This window comes from Agelaius tricolor, unplaced genomic scaffold (genome assembly GCF_023055355.1).
Source record: "Agelaius tricolor isolate 1412-34295 unplaced genomic scaffold, bAgeTri1.0.p SCAF_2, whole genome shotgun sequence".
NCBI classification, from domain to species: Eukaryota; Metazoa; Chordata; class Aves; order Passeriformes; family Icteridae; genus Agelaius; species Agelaius tricolor.
The window spans coordinates 54,823,137-54,839,734 of record NW_027269262.1 but is presented as its reverse complement, the minus strand read 5'-3'; the positions used below and the strand labels follow the sequence as shown (position 1 = coordinate 54,839,734).

General features: G+C 35.1%; 1 protein-coding gene across 4 annotated transcripts in view; it reads right to left on the bottom strand.

Annotated features, from left to right (window-relative positions):
- SNTG1 (syntrophin gamma 1) overlaps window positions 1-16,598 on the bottom strand; it is a 319,739-nt gene that overhangs the window by 141,501 nt on the left and 161,640 nt on the right. For all 4 annotated transcript variants that reach the window (XM_071419263.1, XM_071419276.1, XM_071419285.1 and 1 more), the window contains exons 2-3: window positions 16,508-16,562; window positions 7,308-7,442 (exon numbers count right to left, since the gene is read on the bottom strand). In XM_071419263.1, the coding sequence (XP_071275364.1) occupies window positions 7,308-7,442; window positions 16,508-16,534 (162 nt within the window). In that variant the 5' untranslated portion in view covers window positions 16,535-16,562. The remainder of the gene's footprint in view (window positions 1-7,307; window positions 7,443-16,507; window positions 16,563-16,598) is intronic.

Below are 16,598 nucleotides of genomic sequence, written 5' to 3'. Positions count from 1 at the left end.
GTGGTTTTGCAAATTCCAAAAGCAACTTCATTTCCAACTTTACAAAATAAAACTTGGTTGAGATGAAAAGATACTTAGTTCACTGTCAAGACTACACAAAGTGTTCTGTGAGCTTGTAATTCCATTTTCACATTTGTTATGTACATGATACAGAACAGAAGGAAGGTTAGAGCTCCTAGGACTCTTAAAAGCAAAATTCAGAGTAGTGTTCTTGCTGTTTCCTGGAACAGAACAAAAGTAGTTATCATTTTATTGAAAAACACAAAGCTGCTGCCATGCTGTCAGCATCTTGCATTTTCAATGTGTCTCAGAAAATTTTCTGGAAAGGACAGCAAAGAGTTTTGCCAAAAAAAAAAAATTCTTCCTCAGAGTTTTGCAGTGAAAGAGAAACAATGAATGTTTTTGAGGCTTTTATTAAAGAGGTACTAAATTTTCTTGAAATCCATATGATCTTCTGGGGAACATAAATGTCTTCATAAGATCAGAAGTGAAAAATGACCATGTGAGCACAGAACAACATAAACAGTGAGGAAAGGAAAACACAGAATCCTAGGTAATCATTAACTATTTATATTTAGTCAAGAGTAACGTTATTTTTAAGTTACATCTTAGAGCAGAGTAAAAATTCAAGTCTTTCATACTGAATGGTATATGATGTAAAAGAAAGTTTATAATTACTTAACTGACTCTTAAAAATATTTTGTTAGCTATTATTTCAAACTATCTTGTATAATATAAAGCAGTCATCCTAATGGGATCCAATAATCTAATACTGTGTCTCTATGAAAGAAGTCAAATATAAAATATATGTTGAACAAAAGGATTAAGAAACTTCAAAAATCTTCACAAAAATGAGTTAACAGCATGGGAAACTCAAATATACCATTTCTCAACCTTTTTCCCAGTGTGTGGTTATTCATCTGGTGAGTCTGGATATTCATCTTGCAGGAGTAAAGGTATAAAGAATTAGTTTGTCTAGGTACACACAGAAAACAAGACCTTTCTTTTCAGACGATTAGAAGAGCGACCAAAGTATTTTACATATGGAAGAAGATGATAAAAAAGCTGAAAGGTTTGCAGCACAAAACAGGAGGTGGGGAAAAAAGGAATAGACATGGAGAGGAATCTACAATAGTACAATGACATGGAAAGATGTAGGAGGAAAAAAAGGAGGAAAATATTAGAACATAAATTTTAAAATGTAATAGTATAAAGATAAAATCAATACATTGGCAGCAACTTCATAAATCAACCTGGTAACATTTGATGCCACAATATATTCAAGGCCACACTCTCATATAGTTTATCAGCTATCAGTAATCCTACTACATTTTGAAACAAGAAAAGATAATGAGGATTTTTAAAATTTTATTTAATCATTGCATGCTCTTTCTTAGTGACATTTCTTTGGATTAATTTACCTGGGCAAGCTTTATACACATTCTGAGTGTAAAGGACACAAGACACAGGTCAGTCACATTCCCAATTTGAATTAATAGTGCTAACAAGGTTTGCCAGCAGACTTGCTCATCTGCTACCAACTCCCATCACATGGCATTTGAAGGTTGTCTCATTATTTCAGTTCCTCATGCAACTGGAGGAGCCGGGCAGTAAGGGAGGGCTGCAACCTGCCTGGTCAACTGGAAATGCCCCTTCCTCTGCATCTGTGCTGGAAACTGAGGGTGGCAAACACAGCAGTGTCATGCAGGCTCTTAACAGTGACTAGAATAAAAAAAAAGCTCTCAACCCTTCATACTTCAAAATGTTTCTGGTCCGGCAGCCTACGCTTGAAAGCTGAAACACTCACCTAAATATCTACTTATAAAATTTCCACTCATACAATTGTTTCGCTTCAGGAATACTGCATTTCTTAGTATAGAAATAAAAGAGAAACAAACCTATAAACTCATGGTCAGGATCTGAACTCCCACCAGGTTTTGTAAGGAACATTCTCTGTAGTTTCCAGCTACTGCCTTGCATCATCCACTGCTATTAATGTTTTAGGTTCTCTGAGTTTTTTCTGATTTGCAATATTTTTTTCTTCCAAGCCTTCTTCCAATGAGGAAAAGTCATTATTTTCTTTCAAATCTGGCATTATAAATGTCATTTTTAACTTCAGCTGATTGCTATGCTTTTTACCTTTAAGTAGCTGCAGAAAAATAAGCTGCCTTAGGCTTTCCCTAAATAATCATATTTACATCTGTCAAGTTGTCACTTTAAAGCTGTCCAGATTGGCAGGGGAAAAAGTTACCCCCATCTGATAGATACTTGACGACTTCAGTGAAAAAATGGATTCACTCCACTGAATAGCTGACAGATACCAAAAAGATAAAAAAACCCAAAGATTCTTACTGGTAGCTTTGTGAAGGTAACAAGAATGGAAAGTGCTTGAAAGGTGACCTATCAGTGCACATATTTGCAATTCTTTACAAGACAGGGAGTTCCATTTTGGCATTACTTGTAATATTCAATCAACCATCAGAATCAAAATTGCAAATAAAGACACTAGAGAAAATAAGTCAAAACTATAATTTACCATTTTAAGCTTTTAATTTTTTTCTTCTATTTCAATTAATTTAAATTGCTAATGTTAATTGAATCTTTTTTAGCAATACTAAAATATATGACATGAAAATTCATAATTTTCAAAAGAGAATGATCCAATATAACAAATACAAAATTAATTCTCAGGAAATCTCAAAAAAATTAAATATTCAAGCAAGGAAAATTTAATAACTTCATGTTACTTCCCAGGCATGTCATCCCTAAGTGATGTGTTCTGAATTTAAATTTATTCTTAAAAATTAATAGCTTTAATATTGAAATTTTAAAAAACAAGAAAAAATCTATTGTGTAAAGTTTTAAATTAAAAGACTTTTTTATACAAAGCAAAAAAAATTGGAAAATCTCTAATAACTCATTTTTTTAATACTTTATGAGCTTTGTATATATTTATGAATCTTTCAGCACATGATTTCACAATAGCATACAGACAACCCTAAAAGTGAGACTTTTTTTTTTTTTAGGCTTCCAGTAAAAAAAAAAAAAAAAACAACAGCGTTGTTTACAATATCAGAAAACAGATCTGGCTGCAGTGCAACTTTTTGAGACAGTGATACATCCTGGCCTTAGTAAAGGTGTTTATTGATAGTTTTTTTAATCACAAAACCAATTACAGTCCATAGGCTACATTTAGATGCAATTGTATCAACCTCAGTTAAAAGTTTGGACAAATGCCATGCTACTCTGGGAACTGTTGCTCTGTCAATTCGCAAAAAAATAAAACCATTCACTCATTTTTTATTAGTATTGAATTATGATTGACCTTCACACAAATTTTCCCCAAAGATCTTTAATTAAAAAATCAAACCACTAAAAGAACTTCTTAACATTTAATTAATTAATGCATTTACTACACAGCAGCACAAAAATAAATTACTTGAAAGAGATGTGACTCATCTGTATGTTATCAGCAGGTGAGTTAGCAGTATTTTGTAAAATCTATGACCCTTTAAAAGAATATTTAAGAAAATTCTGTAAAAATGCAAACTATCCTGGTAGCTAACAATTTGCCAGCTGCTTGCAGTTTATTTTGATTCTTTAAGAAAAAAGAGTAGCTGATTCAAATCATCCATTCTGTCAGATGGTTCATTGTCATATCCTTAATTTATGGATCTCACATGCACATAGACTCTATGTATAGAAAATATTCTGAGTACAATTAATGAAGGAAATTTATTAAAGAAAAGAAGCAAAAATCCACAGCTTCCTAAACAGATAAGCTGCTTATCTTGATATAGCATAATAATCCTTTTCCTTGAATTTCAGATGTTCATGAAAGGTAATAGAAACTGTGAGGATTAACTCTAGAATAAAAATATTGATTCTGGAATGGCAAATATTAAAACCTTTCCTAGGAACAAATCTACTTCAGATATGTCATACCTTAGGCTATCTCCTCTCTCATCATAATTTTCACCAAGTTCAGCATTAGGCTAACCTGGTTAGTCCAGGCTATTTAAATGTATATCTAAAAAGAGTGGGAATTACCTCACTCCACATTCTTATATGGACCACCATACAGCAAACTCTTGTGAGCATAATTTCAAGTAATTCAAGAAATATGCTTAAAAGAATAGATAAAGACATTCTAAAATTCTGCCATAAATAGTGATGAGGTTCCTACGTGGTTTAATTCAACTCATTTTGGGACATTTAGTAACTGCTCTGGGAGAAAAGGGTGTACCTGACCTAAGGGACAGCAGTCTTATCTTCCAACACAAGCCACTCCAACTGAGGCAAACACTTCCCATAACATAAAACCTCTCTACAGGCAAGGATTTAATTCAGATTAGTAACAACATTGCCTTTGAGTTTCACAACATGTTCTCATCCCACTTTTGGTCATTTGCGCTGGAGCTCAAATCTACATTGGATATCTGCTAGCAGCATAATGCTGAACCCGCTACACTTCTTTCTCTCGGAATGCAAGACTTTCTTATTGCACACAAAAAGAAATATATTTAATACTTATTGATGCAACTGATACTCAAATTTAGATGTAGTCCATGATCATTTGAATGATGGTTGATGCTGTATGGAGTTGCTATAGGTACAATTGCTGCAGAACCCTCACTAATGCTTATGTTTTTTTTCAGCCCATTAAAGAAACAGACACTTTCCTTTTTTAGTGTATAACACTATTTATTTTGCTTATAATCTTTTATGCATTTTATTTTCTTACTCCAAACTGTACACAACAAAAGAAGAAACAATATTTCTTTGCACCTCTTTAGTTTTGGAAACTAGAACTGTCTAACACCAAAAGGAAGTGTTTCAAATTAAGAACCAGGTCCTTATCCCATACACCCACATTAAACAGCACTTCATTCCTAAGGAGCCATTGATTTTATTTAGATTATTCCACAGGATGCAGATCTGGATGCTGCTGGAACGTTAAGTGCCTGTTTAAAGACTGTCCTACACAGAGGAGCATGCAAATTGATTCAGACTCAACAAACAGAAGAGACACTGTTCTGAGCTAGAAACACAGTAATAGCCTTTCGTTCCATACCAGTGCAGCAGTGATAAAGCAAAACCTTATAATCGAATTATTTGAAGATTATTTATTTAAACAGATTAAAAATTATTTTTACTGTAGCTACTTGTGTGTAAAATTTAGCAATACTATTGTTCCTCAGTTACAAATTTTATTTTTATGCTTAAAGAATTAATTCTCTGATGCATTAAGTGTCAGTTGCTAATGAAATCCCTTGCTTTGTAGAATTCAGGTAAAGGAAAGATAAATGCTATCAGTTATCTAGAATGACAGAAAGAACAGAACAAAATGAACCAAAGTAAAACATAGGAAAAATAAGCAAGCAAACAAATTAAACCTAATAAATCAGGAATAAAACTGAGGAAAACTTAAAAAGGAAGCCTGTGGGACTTCTGTGATTATAGTATACAATCAAGGTACATGATTCCAGATTATTCAAATTACCTTTGACAAAAGGACAGTTAACTGTCTATGAAATGCCAATCATTCTTATTTGGAATGAACCTACTGCTAAAAAAATAGACTTAATCCTAAAGGAAATCAGAGTAAAGTGCTCAAAAGTCACTACTCCAACAACGACACTTCCAGGAAAATAATCTCTGCATCAACACACTAATACCAATCAGTTAATGAGTTATGCATTAATATGCAAATAACATGGGGGAGTTTAATTGGGGAAGCAAATAATCCATTATTTTCTACAGAGCCTTTGCAAAACTAAGGAGAGAAATACTGTAAGAGAAAGCCTTGCTGTGAAAAGGGAAAAAAATTAATATGCATTTCATGAAGACATTTAAATAACAAGTTCAGCAGGATATTACAGATATTACAGCAGAATAATGAAAGTCATATTTCTGAGTGATAAAATCTTTTAATAAATAAAGTCAGAATGGTGTTGGTGAAATAATGGTGCCACAGTGTATGTTGCTAATTGAACAACTACAGCTTGAGCTTGAACTCATAACTTCTTTCTATCCTGGCGGCTGGACGTCCTGTCTATCGAGGAACATGGGACTCTGATTGGTAAAAGGAGCATCTATATTGCACATAAAGGATACAGACCTGTATTAGCAAACTGCCTTTGTTCAGCATGAAACAGTCAGAAGCTAATGTCAGATTTGTCAAGCAAATAAACCCAGACTCTATGGAGACTCTAAGCAATGTGTTCCTCTTATTTCAGAGAAAAGCTCCGAAGAATTCACCGTGACATATTCATAATCATGAGAAGGATAATTTGATACATTTTTTCATTAATCTTTCACACTCTTTGCACTGCTAACATTCTACCAATTTATTTTTCATTTGTGCTTTCTATCTTTTTATTGTGCTTGTATTTAGAGATCCAAGTAGGTGGAAATAGCAGCAATTAAATAATAAAACAGACATAATAGCATTAACAAAACATTTGTATGAACAGATATCACACTACTATGCCTCACAAGATTTAACATGAAATTCTATGATTATTTTATTTAGCTTAAAGGGAGATCTCTACAAAATATAATTACAGTATCTATAAAAATGTCTACAGAAATTAATACTAAGTGATTTCTTTTATTTTTGTACCTATCTCCTAATATTAAATAAAAACTTTGCATTACAATAGCTCGAAACCCTACGGTATTATTCTACATAAAATTTTACAGATCTTCCAAATAATTGTAGTTTCTCATGCACAAAATTCAATATGATGCTTAAATAAGGAATGTGACACATCGGGTAAAAACAGTAATACATAAAGCCCTTTATCCCTCTGTTCCATCTCTGTTAACATGATATGCTGCTAAAGCTAGTGACTCCCACAGCATTCCCAAAGTCTAGTGCTGGCCTACCATAGGAAGGAACTCAAGCAACAGAGGATAAAAGGTGACTCTTCTACCAGCAAAGCTCTGACATAATTATCTTATCAACTCCACAGACACTACTTAGATACAGGTACTTTGAGGTATCTGTACTCCCTGCAAAAACCACTGCTCATGTCATTCCTCCCACATTCATTGGCTCCAATACCCAAAGGTGAGAGAAGAGAAACAGTGGTGCAGTCATGCATATGCCTTATTATCTCATTGCTGCTTCTTAGATGAGTATTGCTAATATTTACTCACAAAAGAAGCACTAAAATACACTTCGTGTTAACAGTGTAAAATGAAATACCAATCCATGGGAGCAAATGCATAAAGATGTGTGTATGCACACAGCACTGTTTCTTTGTAAAGAACATCTTAAAGAAGAAATAAAAGCTACTTACACCAGAATAGAAAGGCTCACCAGACACACAGATCACATCCTGCTCCTGGATCATCAAAATATCTTTGGCTAAGTGCAGTCGCACTTTGAAAGGCTCCTGGTTACCATCCTGCAGCAAACAAACCCCTGTCTTTGTCTTCAAAGGAGGGAATAAAGAAAAGAAAAGTTGTTTTCAGTTAGCTCTAAGAATTGTTAGAAGTGATATTTTAAATAGAATACTTGATAGATAGGTACAGTCACCATAAACATGTTAACAAATACTCAGGACTATTTTCAATGATCATTGTATTTAGCGTGTTTAGACTACAAGAGAACAAATGTTACAGTAGTAAATATTAAAGGCAGATTTTGCAATAATAAGATGCTTCTTCAACCATGATGATTTTGTGAAACTCTTTCCAAATTGCTTCAAACTATCTGTGCTCTTATTTTCCATCTTTTCATTAAATGATGAAACACCCCACTTGGACACAAAATAAAAGCTGATCCTCCACACATTACACGATTTTTGACACAGAAACACATACAATGACACCTCCAAAAGAGCCAGATGTGAGTATCAACAGCTTCATGAACCCAGTTGTGGGCTATTGTCTGTGAATAAAATATTGATTTAACTTTTTTATGGTCCTTTTCAACTGAAGATGCTGAACTAAGAGAAAATAAATCAAAGACTAAAACTCCCTGTAGTAACTTAGTTCTGGCTCCATTTCTGTATATTACACTTATGGCTAAAGATCAGGAATTCTGTAGGATTCCTCAATATATAACAAATGATTTTCCAGCAATCAACAGTGCCTTTGCAGTAGCACCTACTTGTACTATTTTTGGGGGCATTATACATGAGAGGGTGAGCACTGAAAAAGTTGGCACGTGAAAGTACCATCAGTATTTAATTTCTCCTGGAGGTTATGTTGAAAATAGTACTCTTTGTAACACTTCATCAATGGACAAAATTCCTACTGGTAGAGCATTTTTTTTAATATGAGAAATCTGCTTACAAACAATCTAAAACCTTTGCCTTACAAGTAATTTATCAGCATAAGCATTTGCATAGATACATATATATAGATAGATACAGATATAGATATATAAATAAACATATGTATCTCAGATGAAAATTCACATCTAAAAAGTACTGAAAACCTTTGACACATCAGTGCCAATAATAAAACCTTCACTATCTTCACAGAGGTCAGATTTCAATCCAACAGCTGTAAAAAGTTGGCTTAAGAGGAGATCAAGGAAAGAAAAGTATTTCTCTGAACTTTAAGTGCCGAGGTTGACCTGGCTGAATCTGAGGGCTCTTTCTCAGACAAGAGTTTAAAAGAGGATTTGGAAGATGTCTCCTTAATGTGCTCTTACATCCACAGCATGGAGAGAACAAACACAAATATGGAACTGACAGTAGGCCACTGGCAAAAGAGAAGTTTAAATCTCTCTCACAAGGTTTTAAAAGAGGTGGAAAGGTCAAGGACAATCTTTAAATAGCTCTAAATAATGTTCTCCACTGACAAACTGTTCTGTCACTTCTGTTCCATACTCAACACTCAAACTTTGGAAATTGTTTTTTCTTGGATGCCAGGAACAAATGTGTATAACTCAGCCATGACTTTGAAAGTGGCTTTGACATTGTTTTTATTCTTTTTAATCTAGGTAAGAAGAAGAAAAAAATTAGGAGCTCCATGCATTGAACTCACATTGAGGTCAGTCGAACCTCTGGTCAACATTCATCCTTACATCCTTACACTATTTTTCTAATATTAAAGGTGTCTTTTTTTGAGGGTTTTTTTTGGGGTTTTTTTTGTTGTTGTTGTTTTTGTTGGTTTTTTAGAGTTTTTTTGTGAACAGGATAAGACAGAAACTGATTAATGTACACAGAAAAAATAAATAAATGGATCCCAGGAGTTAGGTTTTCAGTACCACTGAAAAATTCTCTCATATCATACATAAAATGTTACAATATTAAAATAAAGAGTGGTCATGTCCTTGGAACTTCTCCTTTACACACTAAGACGCCTCCTCTCTCCTTGAAATTGTGAAGAAAGCAGTAAGTGACAATGGAAGTTGAACAATGTGGATTGTAAATAATTATGGTCAAACAAAGGGGTCAAACACTTAGAAAATGCCTGTTTTCTGCAGCAAAGTTTGCAATACGCCTTTCCTCCTCCCTGGATAGCTGGCAATAGAACAAATTCTGCCTCTCATACACTGGGTATAGTAACTCTGCCTTACTTGATTGCACGTTTCTGATTTGGTCAATAACCTTATAAAATCTCTAGAGTCTTTCTGCAAAAGCTGAGGGGCTACTTCGTAGGAATTAGAGGCAACCACAGCAGGCACAATTAGACATCATAATAAAATTAAAATTCAAGTCAGTTTCTAAATGCATATGAGCTGAGCTTATTCAGCCTGAACAAGCAAATCAAGCTTGGGAACAGCAAAATATTTTGGCCCTTGGAAAGATTGATCACACACACTCAGAGACCTTATTTACATCAGATATTCTAAAATGTAATGAACCACTTTACTGTTGTTGGGTTTTATGAAAGCTAGTTTACAATACAGTTCAAAATTAAATCTTCAATTATACTAGCACCTTCCCTCTCCAACCTGACAGCTGCATTAACCATGTTAAAGAGAAGCATGTAGCTGAGTTTCATTAGGCAACTTCAAAAGAAGACCTTGAGAACAAAGACTGGAATTAAATTGTTTCATTTTTCTCTGTTAAAACCTCTTTCTTGCTGCTCTCACCCACACCCTTCAAAGTATTCCACAAACTGAGTAAAATAAAGATGTGAGTTCCTGTTCCAGAGCTGGAAATTAGGGACGACAACCTGTATATGTACTTTCATGTAAACTGCTGCGCACATCAACATTTTTATTCATGTGGCCAAAATTATTGTGCAAAATTATTGTGATCAGCTGTACAGTCTATAGCCCTGCCCTCTCTAACATTTGAAGAGCTTAGATGGTGTGCACGTGTGTGTATATGTGTGCATGAGGTGTGGGAGTGCAGAGCTATGGCTGATATTGCCTTTTGTTCCTGACACCAACTTTTAAGAGATTCTGTGTGAGGCTGTGCTAAAACTCTTCCCTCCAAGCCTTTCCCATGTCACTGGCAGAGGGCTGAGCCCTACTCCTGTCTTACAGCAGTAGGAAACAAACAGCACATTGGCTGAGCTGCTGGGCCATGCAAGGCATCCCCTTGTGCTCAGACATGTGGCACACTGCATCACCTCACAGCAAACATGCAGAGAGAAGAAGAGTTCAGCTGACAACAGCTTGCTAAGCCAATAAGCCTTGACTGAGCCCAAATCACCAAGAATATCACCTTATTTATAGAGTTGGGCTCCTGTGCTGCAAAGATGGGAAGAAAACTGAGTGTTTGAAGTTGCACATTTTTATGAAGCAGAGGTGGTACGTTAAGGAATGCGTATGGAAGCATTGGAAAGAGGTGAAAGGGTTTCCACATGAGAGAAGAGTCTGTGGCTTCAAGCAAAAGCAGTGATGAAGGAAAGTAGTGGTACCTAAGTAACAGAGGCAGTGAATGTTGCACCCACACAAGGCTGCCTCTGTAATCTTACAGTTTTAAGCTGAGTTAGATAAGAACACTGATGAGATACGAGCTGATGTCCTGGGAAGTGCTTACAGTTCCTGAACTAATATAATTATCAGAGGGGCTGAAAAATGATCTCCCTTTGCTTCATCACACCAGTCTGTGGTGGACTTTCTGCTTCAGGTCACTACCAGAGGACAGTAGAGGTGGGCAGAGCCTTTAAGGCAGACAGCTTTTCCAGAGAATATGGTGACAACTATTCCAGAGAATCACACTCCGATCATTACTGGCAACAAGGCAATGAAAAAAGGCCACTTAAAAATTATACCCTGACTTACAGCACATTGCCCATAGGGGCTGTGTAAAAGATCTGACCTAAAGATTCCTTCCCTAAAAGGAATTTAGAAATTCTTACATACCAAAACAAACTTTCCACATTTTTTAAATGGCCTTCACAACTATTTAAGAATTAATTTCAGGAAAAACACTCATGAAAACTACAGCTCCTACATTTATACTAGCAGCAGGGTACCTAGAAAACGGATACCAAAATAAATACTGCAGGAGAAACAGCATTAAAGTTACCTGTTGATTTAAAAATAAATTTCCTGCAGGACTCCTAAAATAAATATATTTTTTAAATTTACCTGGCCTGTACAAGTCTGCTTGCAGATTTTCTGCTGAATTTTTTTCATTTTATGTCTTTGGTTTTTTTCTGGTCATTTATGACAAGGAAAAAAAATCTAAAACATTTCCTATGTTGTGTTCTCAAGGAGAGTTTTTCAGTCTTTTAGGCAGTTTTCAAGACATCTTCTCCTTTCTGCTACTTTATCTATGTATTTGGCCCTACAATAAAACAAGTTATTTAGCTTTGCTTCTCATAGTTTCCTATCAGCAGGAAGACTTTAACAAATATCTCAGAATAGTTTAGTCCACAAACAAGTGGAAGCAAGAGAGAAGGGGGAAAAAAAAATCAACTCAGCACATCTTCTATGCAAGGTGACCTGGATTTTTAGTTTCTACTTTGACTGTTATGTCCTAAAAGAAAGTAAGCCTCTGCAATTTGGTTTTAAGCCTTGAAATTTATTTCTACTATCGAGAACATGATAGCAGTAAGGAGAATGGGTTACAAAACTGCCTTAAATGTGTACCCAGCTCCTTCAGATTAGTATCTACCCTTTTGGATGCTTATTTGAACTGAGGCTGACCTCTGAATATTTGGAGATATGCCTGTCACTGCATCATAATCGTAAGTATAATAATAAAAAAGAAAATTGAATCAGAGGTTTAAGGAGGTAATGGCATTGGATTTAAGGAGGTAATAGCAATGGATTCAAGAGGCAGGAGTATGTGTCAGAACCATATATGGGATGTTTTTTAAACAGTCCAGCTACACATTCTGTGGAGGTATTGCTAGCTTAAGTGAAAAGCCCTTATATTGTCAAAAACTGGAATGCAGCCCAGACACACAGGGATGTGTTCAGCTTGTCATTCAGAGCCTCTTCAATCAGATACCAAGATTTTCCAATCCAAGGGACAGCAAGTCCATTCCTGCATATGAATTGCACACTCAAGTCTGAAAGAACTGCAGAAAAATTCTGAATTTGGACTTGAACTTATTTTAATTTGGTTTATCAGGTATTTGTCAGGTAAGTATTTGCTTTAGTATTCTTTCTAAGTGATATTATTGAAAGAATTAATTCTTATAAAGAAAGTCCTTCTTTCAAACTGTCTGAAATATAAAATGTAAATTTGACATTTGGAAAAAATATATATTGACATAAATATGTATATATATGAGCTTCTTGCTAAGCTGAGGTACTTTTTCAGAGAGAAAATTTTATTTTTCTGACACTGTAAAATGCCATTTTGATGTCTGAGTTGCCAATGAGCTTACTGTGACTATGGAGTTGAACCCAAGAGGTAAGGTAATGTAAAACTGAAGCCTTTTGTGAGAACATGGATGTTTCTTCAAATTTACTTCACCTATTGCATTCTAACAGGTATTGTAAATTATGAGTCATTTTCCATCATGTGATTTTGAGGTTAAATCATGAGTTGAAGCTTCATTTTTGAAAAATCCCAGAAACCCACTGTATTGCTATTTAACAGGATTTATAAACAAAGGAAAACAGCAGCTTAGTCTGATATGTGTGAATCAGAAAATGGCATAAAGGTGACTAGAAATTGACCATAAAAGTATATAATGATATTTAGGGAAGAAGTTCACAAGAAAGTTAAATATGGCTTAAAATTTAAAACGCGTTTTGTTGCAGGAAAGCCCCACCCCAACTAGATGGATGTTGAAATAGAGGTCACTACACCCTTGAATAACAGAACATATCAAATTATAAAGCTTGTGAAGTCTACAAGAACATTTATAGAATTCATAAAGCACAGGACAAACAGTTTACCAATTCAAATGAATCCTTCAAAGAAACAATGGACACTACTGTGGAAACAAATGAATAGAGTGTAAGCAGGGAAATGAATGGGGTATTTATTAACTTAAATAAGTTTGATGCTATACTGGGGGGGGGGGGGGGGGGGGAGGAGGGGAAGGAAAGCCAAGCTATTAGAAGTAAAGAATGAGATTTCAAAAAATTAGAAAGCTGCTAATTAAGCTTGTTCATAAAGTAGATGGAAAAGATGAACTTAAAAAAAAAATCACAGGGAAAGATGTTCTAATGCATTATAATCATCCCAAGTCTTCAATTTCAACAGAAGGATACTTTCACTGCAGAGGACAGTATCATGTCAGAGACTGAGGTTATCTTCCAAGAGATAGTTTTCAGAATATAGAATAAGGTCAAGTGAGTACAGGAGAGCATTTTAAGAACCCAGTGACTCTGTGATTTATGCTCTTGTAAAGTTCAAAAAGCTTGGGATAAAGGGTAAAAGAGGAGCTGCATAGTCTTATGGTTTAGAAAGAACAACCAAAATTGTTGTTAAATAGAACAACCAAAAAAAATCCATGTATTTGCTGATCAGTGAGGGAAAAGAGCATGGAATACTGAATAATGAAACATGAAATAGTGAAAAAATTCCACAAGTAGCAAGCAGAGAAGCCACACACAAAAAACAAAAAATCACCTCTTCAGATAGCAGGTAGTTTCCCTTTAAAAATGTAGTTTTGTGTTTAAGATGTTCTCTTTTTGTAGTACCATTTGAATTGTCTAGCATGGAAGTTATTTTCCTGCAGACTAAAACTACTTTAAGATGCCTTGAAAGGCAGCACAGCCTGAAGATAAGATGCTTAGGGGAGAAAGTAATCATTAGGATACTAGAAATCCCTTTGAGATTGGAAACAAACTCTACCTGTCTACATATCTGTGTTTAACTTCTCATTACAATTATAACCCTGACTGCTCCAATCACATCTGCTGCAGGAACTTGGGCACAAAGTGCACATGCAGGTACCTATAAGGAGACAAGACCATTTCAGTGTCAAATCTCAAACCAAATCTCACTAGTAGACACTAAAAGAAATTAGGGATGCATGAAAGCATCAGCACTATGAAAGAACTCAATTTCCCTCAGAGACCTCCAGTGCACTAGAGCAGCAGTTAATTAGAATGAAAAGTTCATTTGAGGAAAAAAATTGAGTATGTCATGGACACCACGAAAAACATGCTTTAGCTTCAGTGCATCTATGTGGAAAATCTTGGGTTTACGCTACTTGAAACTCAGCTCAAACCATTTACTGCCATTACTAAGGATGGAAGCACCAGTAAGAATCTGAGCTGCATTCACCAGATTTGTGCACCATTTGGGAGAGCAATCTCAGCTCTTCTGCAGTGTAGTGGCTACAGCACCAGGATATGCAGGTGAAAGCAAACAAAAAGGGGAAGAGAAACATCAGACAGCCAAGATGCTTCACAAAAATTTTTACTGCCATTATCAAAAACTTCTTAGTAACTCTTCTTTGCAGTCTCCAGATTATGGAGTTTTTTTTGGATGGGTGGAATCAAGCTCTCCTTCCCTTGTCTACCATGGAAGGTTTGTAAATCAGCAGATTTTTAAAGAGCTAAATTTGATATCCATGCCCCCATTAGAAACTAGATACAGAATGAAACAGATCTGTCAGTGTACTTGCACTGTCAAGGCTAAGACAGGACTCTTATGCCAAGAAGTTGTCTTTCTGTGGCTGCTCTTGTCATTATGTCTGCTGGACACAGAGTGAAGTTAATAGTCTTCAGAGTTTAAATAGTCTACAGAGTTTAAAGAATAACAACATAAAAAAACATGAAAATAATACTAATCTTCCACCTTACCTGAATAAGTGCATTAAAAAAGAAATAATAATGATAAAAAACCAAAACCAAAATGCCCTAATAACATGCTTTATCTCTTGGGCAGCCATGAAGCACTTAGGAAGTGGGAATACATGATCATTGCAGGCTCCTTCCAACTGAAAACACTCTATTTGAAAAGCCAAACCTCAAGATTAATAAGAATGTTTTCTTCCAAATAATCTGGGACATACTGCTATAGAATTTACACCATGCATGCATAGTCTGAGGTATTAAAGCCTGATATATAACGTCCTGGAAAAACATCACAGTATTCTTTCCCAAAGGCAGGGCTCATTTTAATATTACTTTTTTACCCTACTACTTGTTCCAGAATGCTGTCATGATTTAGTGTTCTTTAGTCTGCTTATTTTCTCTGCTCCCCTAATTTATTCCAACTGATTCTCAAGTCACAATTGGTAATATCTACAGTTAGCTCTTGATTTTAGTACTGTTCCAATCCCTTCACTTCTATTTTTTCATGGGATCATGGTCACACCTAAAGTCCTAGTCAGTTTTCTTGTTTCCAGTCCTACCATCCTAAATGGTATTTGTGGTTTTCACTGTACAGGTACAGGTAATTATCATGATTTTTAAATTATAATAATGCATTAAAATCATTACATAATTTGCTGTAAATGGTCCTCACTGTGTCTTAATTGCTGTTGTTAAAATCACATTAAAACAATTGTACATAGACAATCACTGAGTAAATAAGATGCCCTTGCTAATGTCTACAAATACATTTTATTTGCTTTCTTTAAGGAAAATTATTATAAACACAGAAAGTGTTTTCCTCATCTCTGGTAGAGAGCAACTGAAGTACTTTGCATTGACATTATGAAACCAATTCTAGGCAAAAATTACTCTCTTACGTCACTAAATCTGAATGGAATTGTTTTTCATTTTGGTCATCTTCATAGCTTCCCTTCCCCCTACTCACTTTTCTCCCATACTTCTACATTTCCCCCTTGATTCTGCTGAGCAGCACCAGGCAGATTCCTGGCTCCACTGACATTTTTCTTCATGTACAGGCTTTCAGATATAAACAATTTCAAGAAGAGCAAAGCTCACACAAAATGTAGCTGCCTGCACCTACACTGTGCCTAAAGAGGTAAATGGGAACAGAGGTGAGGTCTAGAGATGAATACACTTGCGCAAATTCTTTCATCTTCTACTACAAAGTCCATCTGCCACCATGAAATGATCAGCTGAATAACTTATATTTGACTATATAACTCCTAAAACTTCAGGGGAAGAAAAGGGGGAAAAGAAAAGTATCTTGTATATAAAAAGGATTAAAAGTTCATTGGTTTTCATTCTACTATTTGAAAAAAAATCTGATCCTACCTCTTCACAGGCGGTCCTGAAATCCATGTGCTATGACACAGCAAGTGATATTTGTCTAAAATGGAGAGAAAGACTTCATTAGAATGAAAAA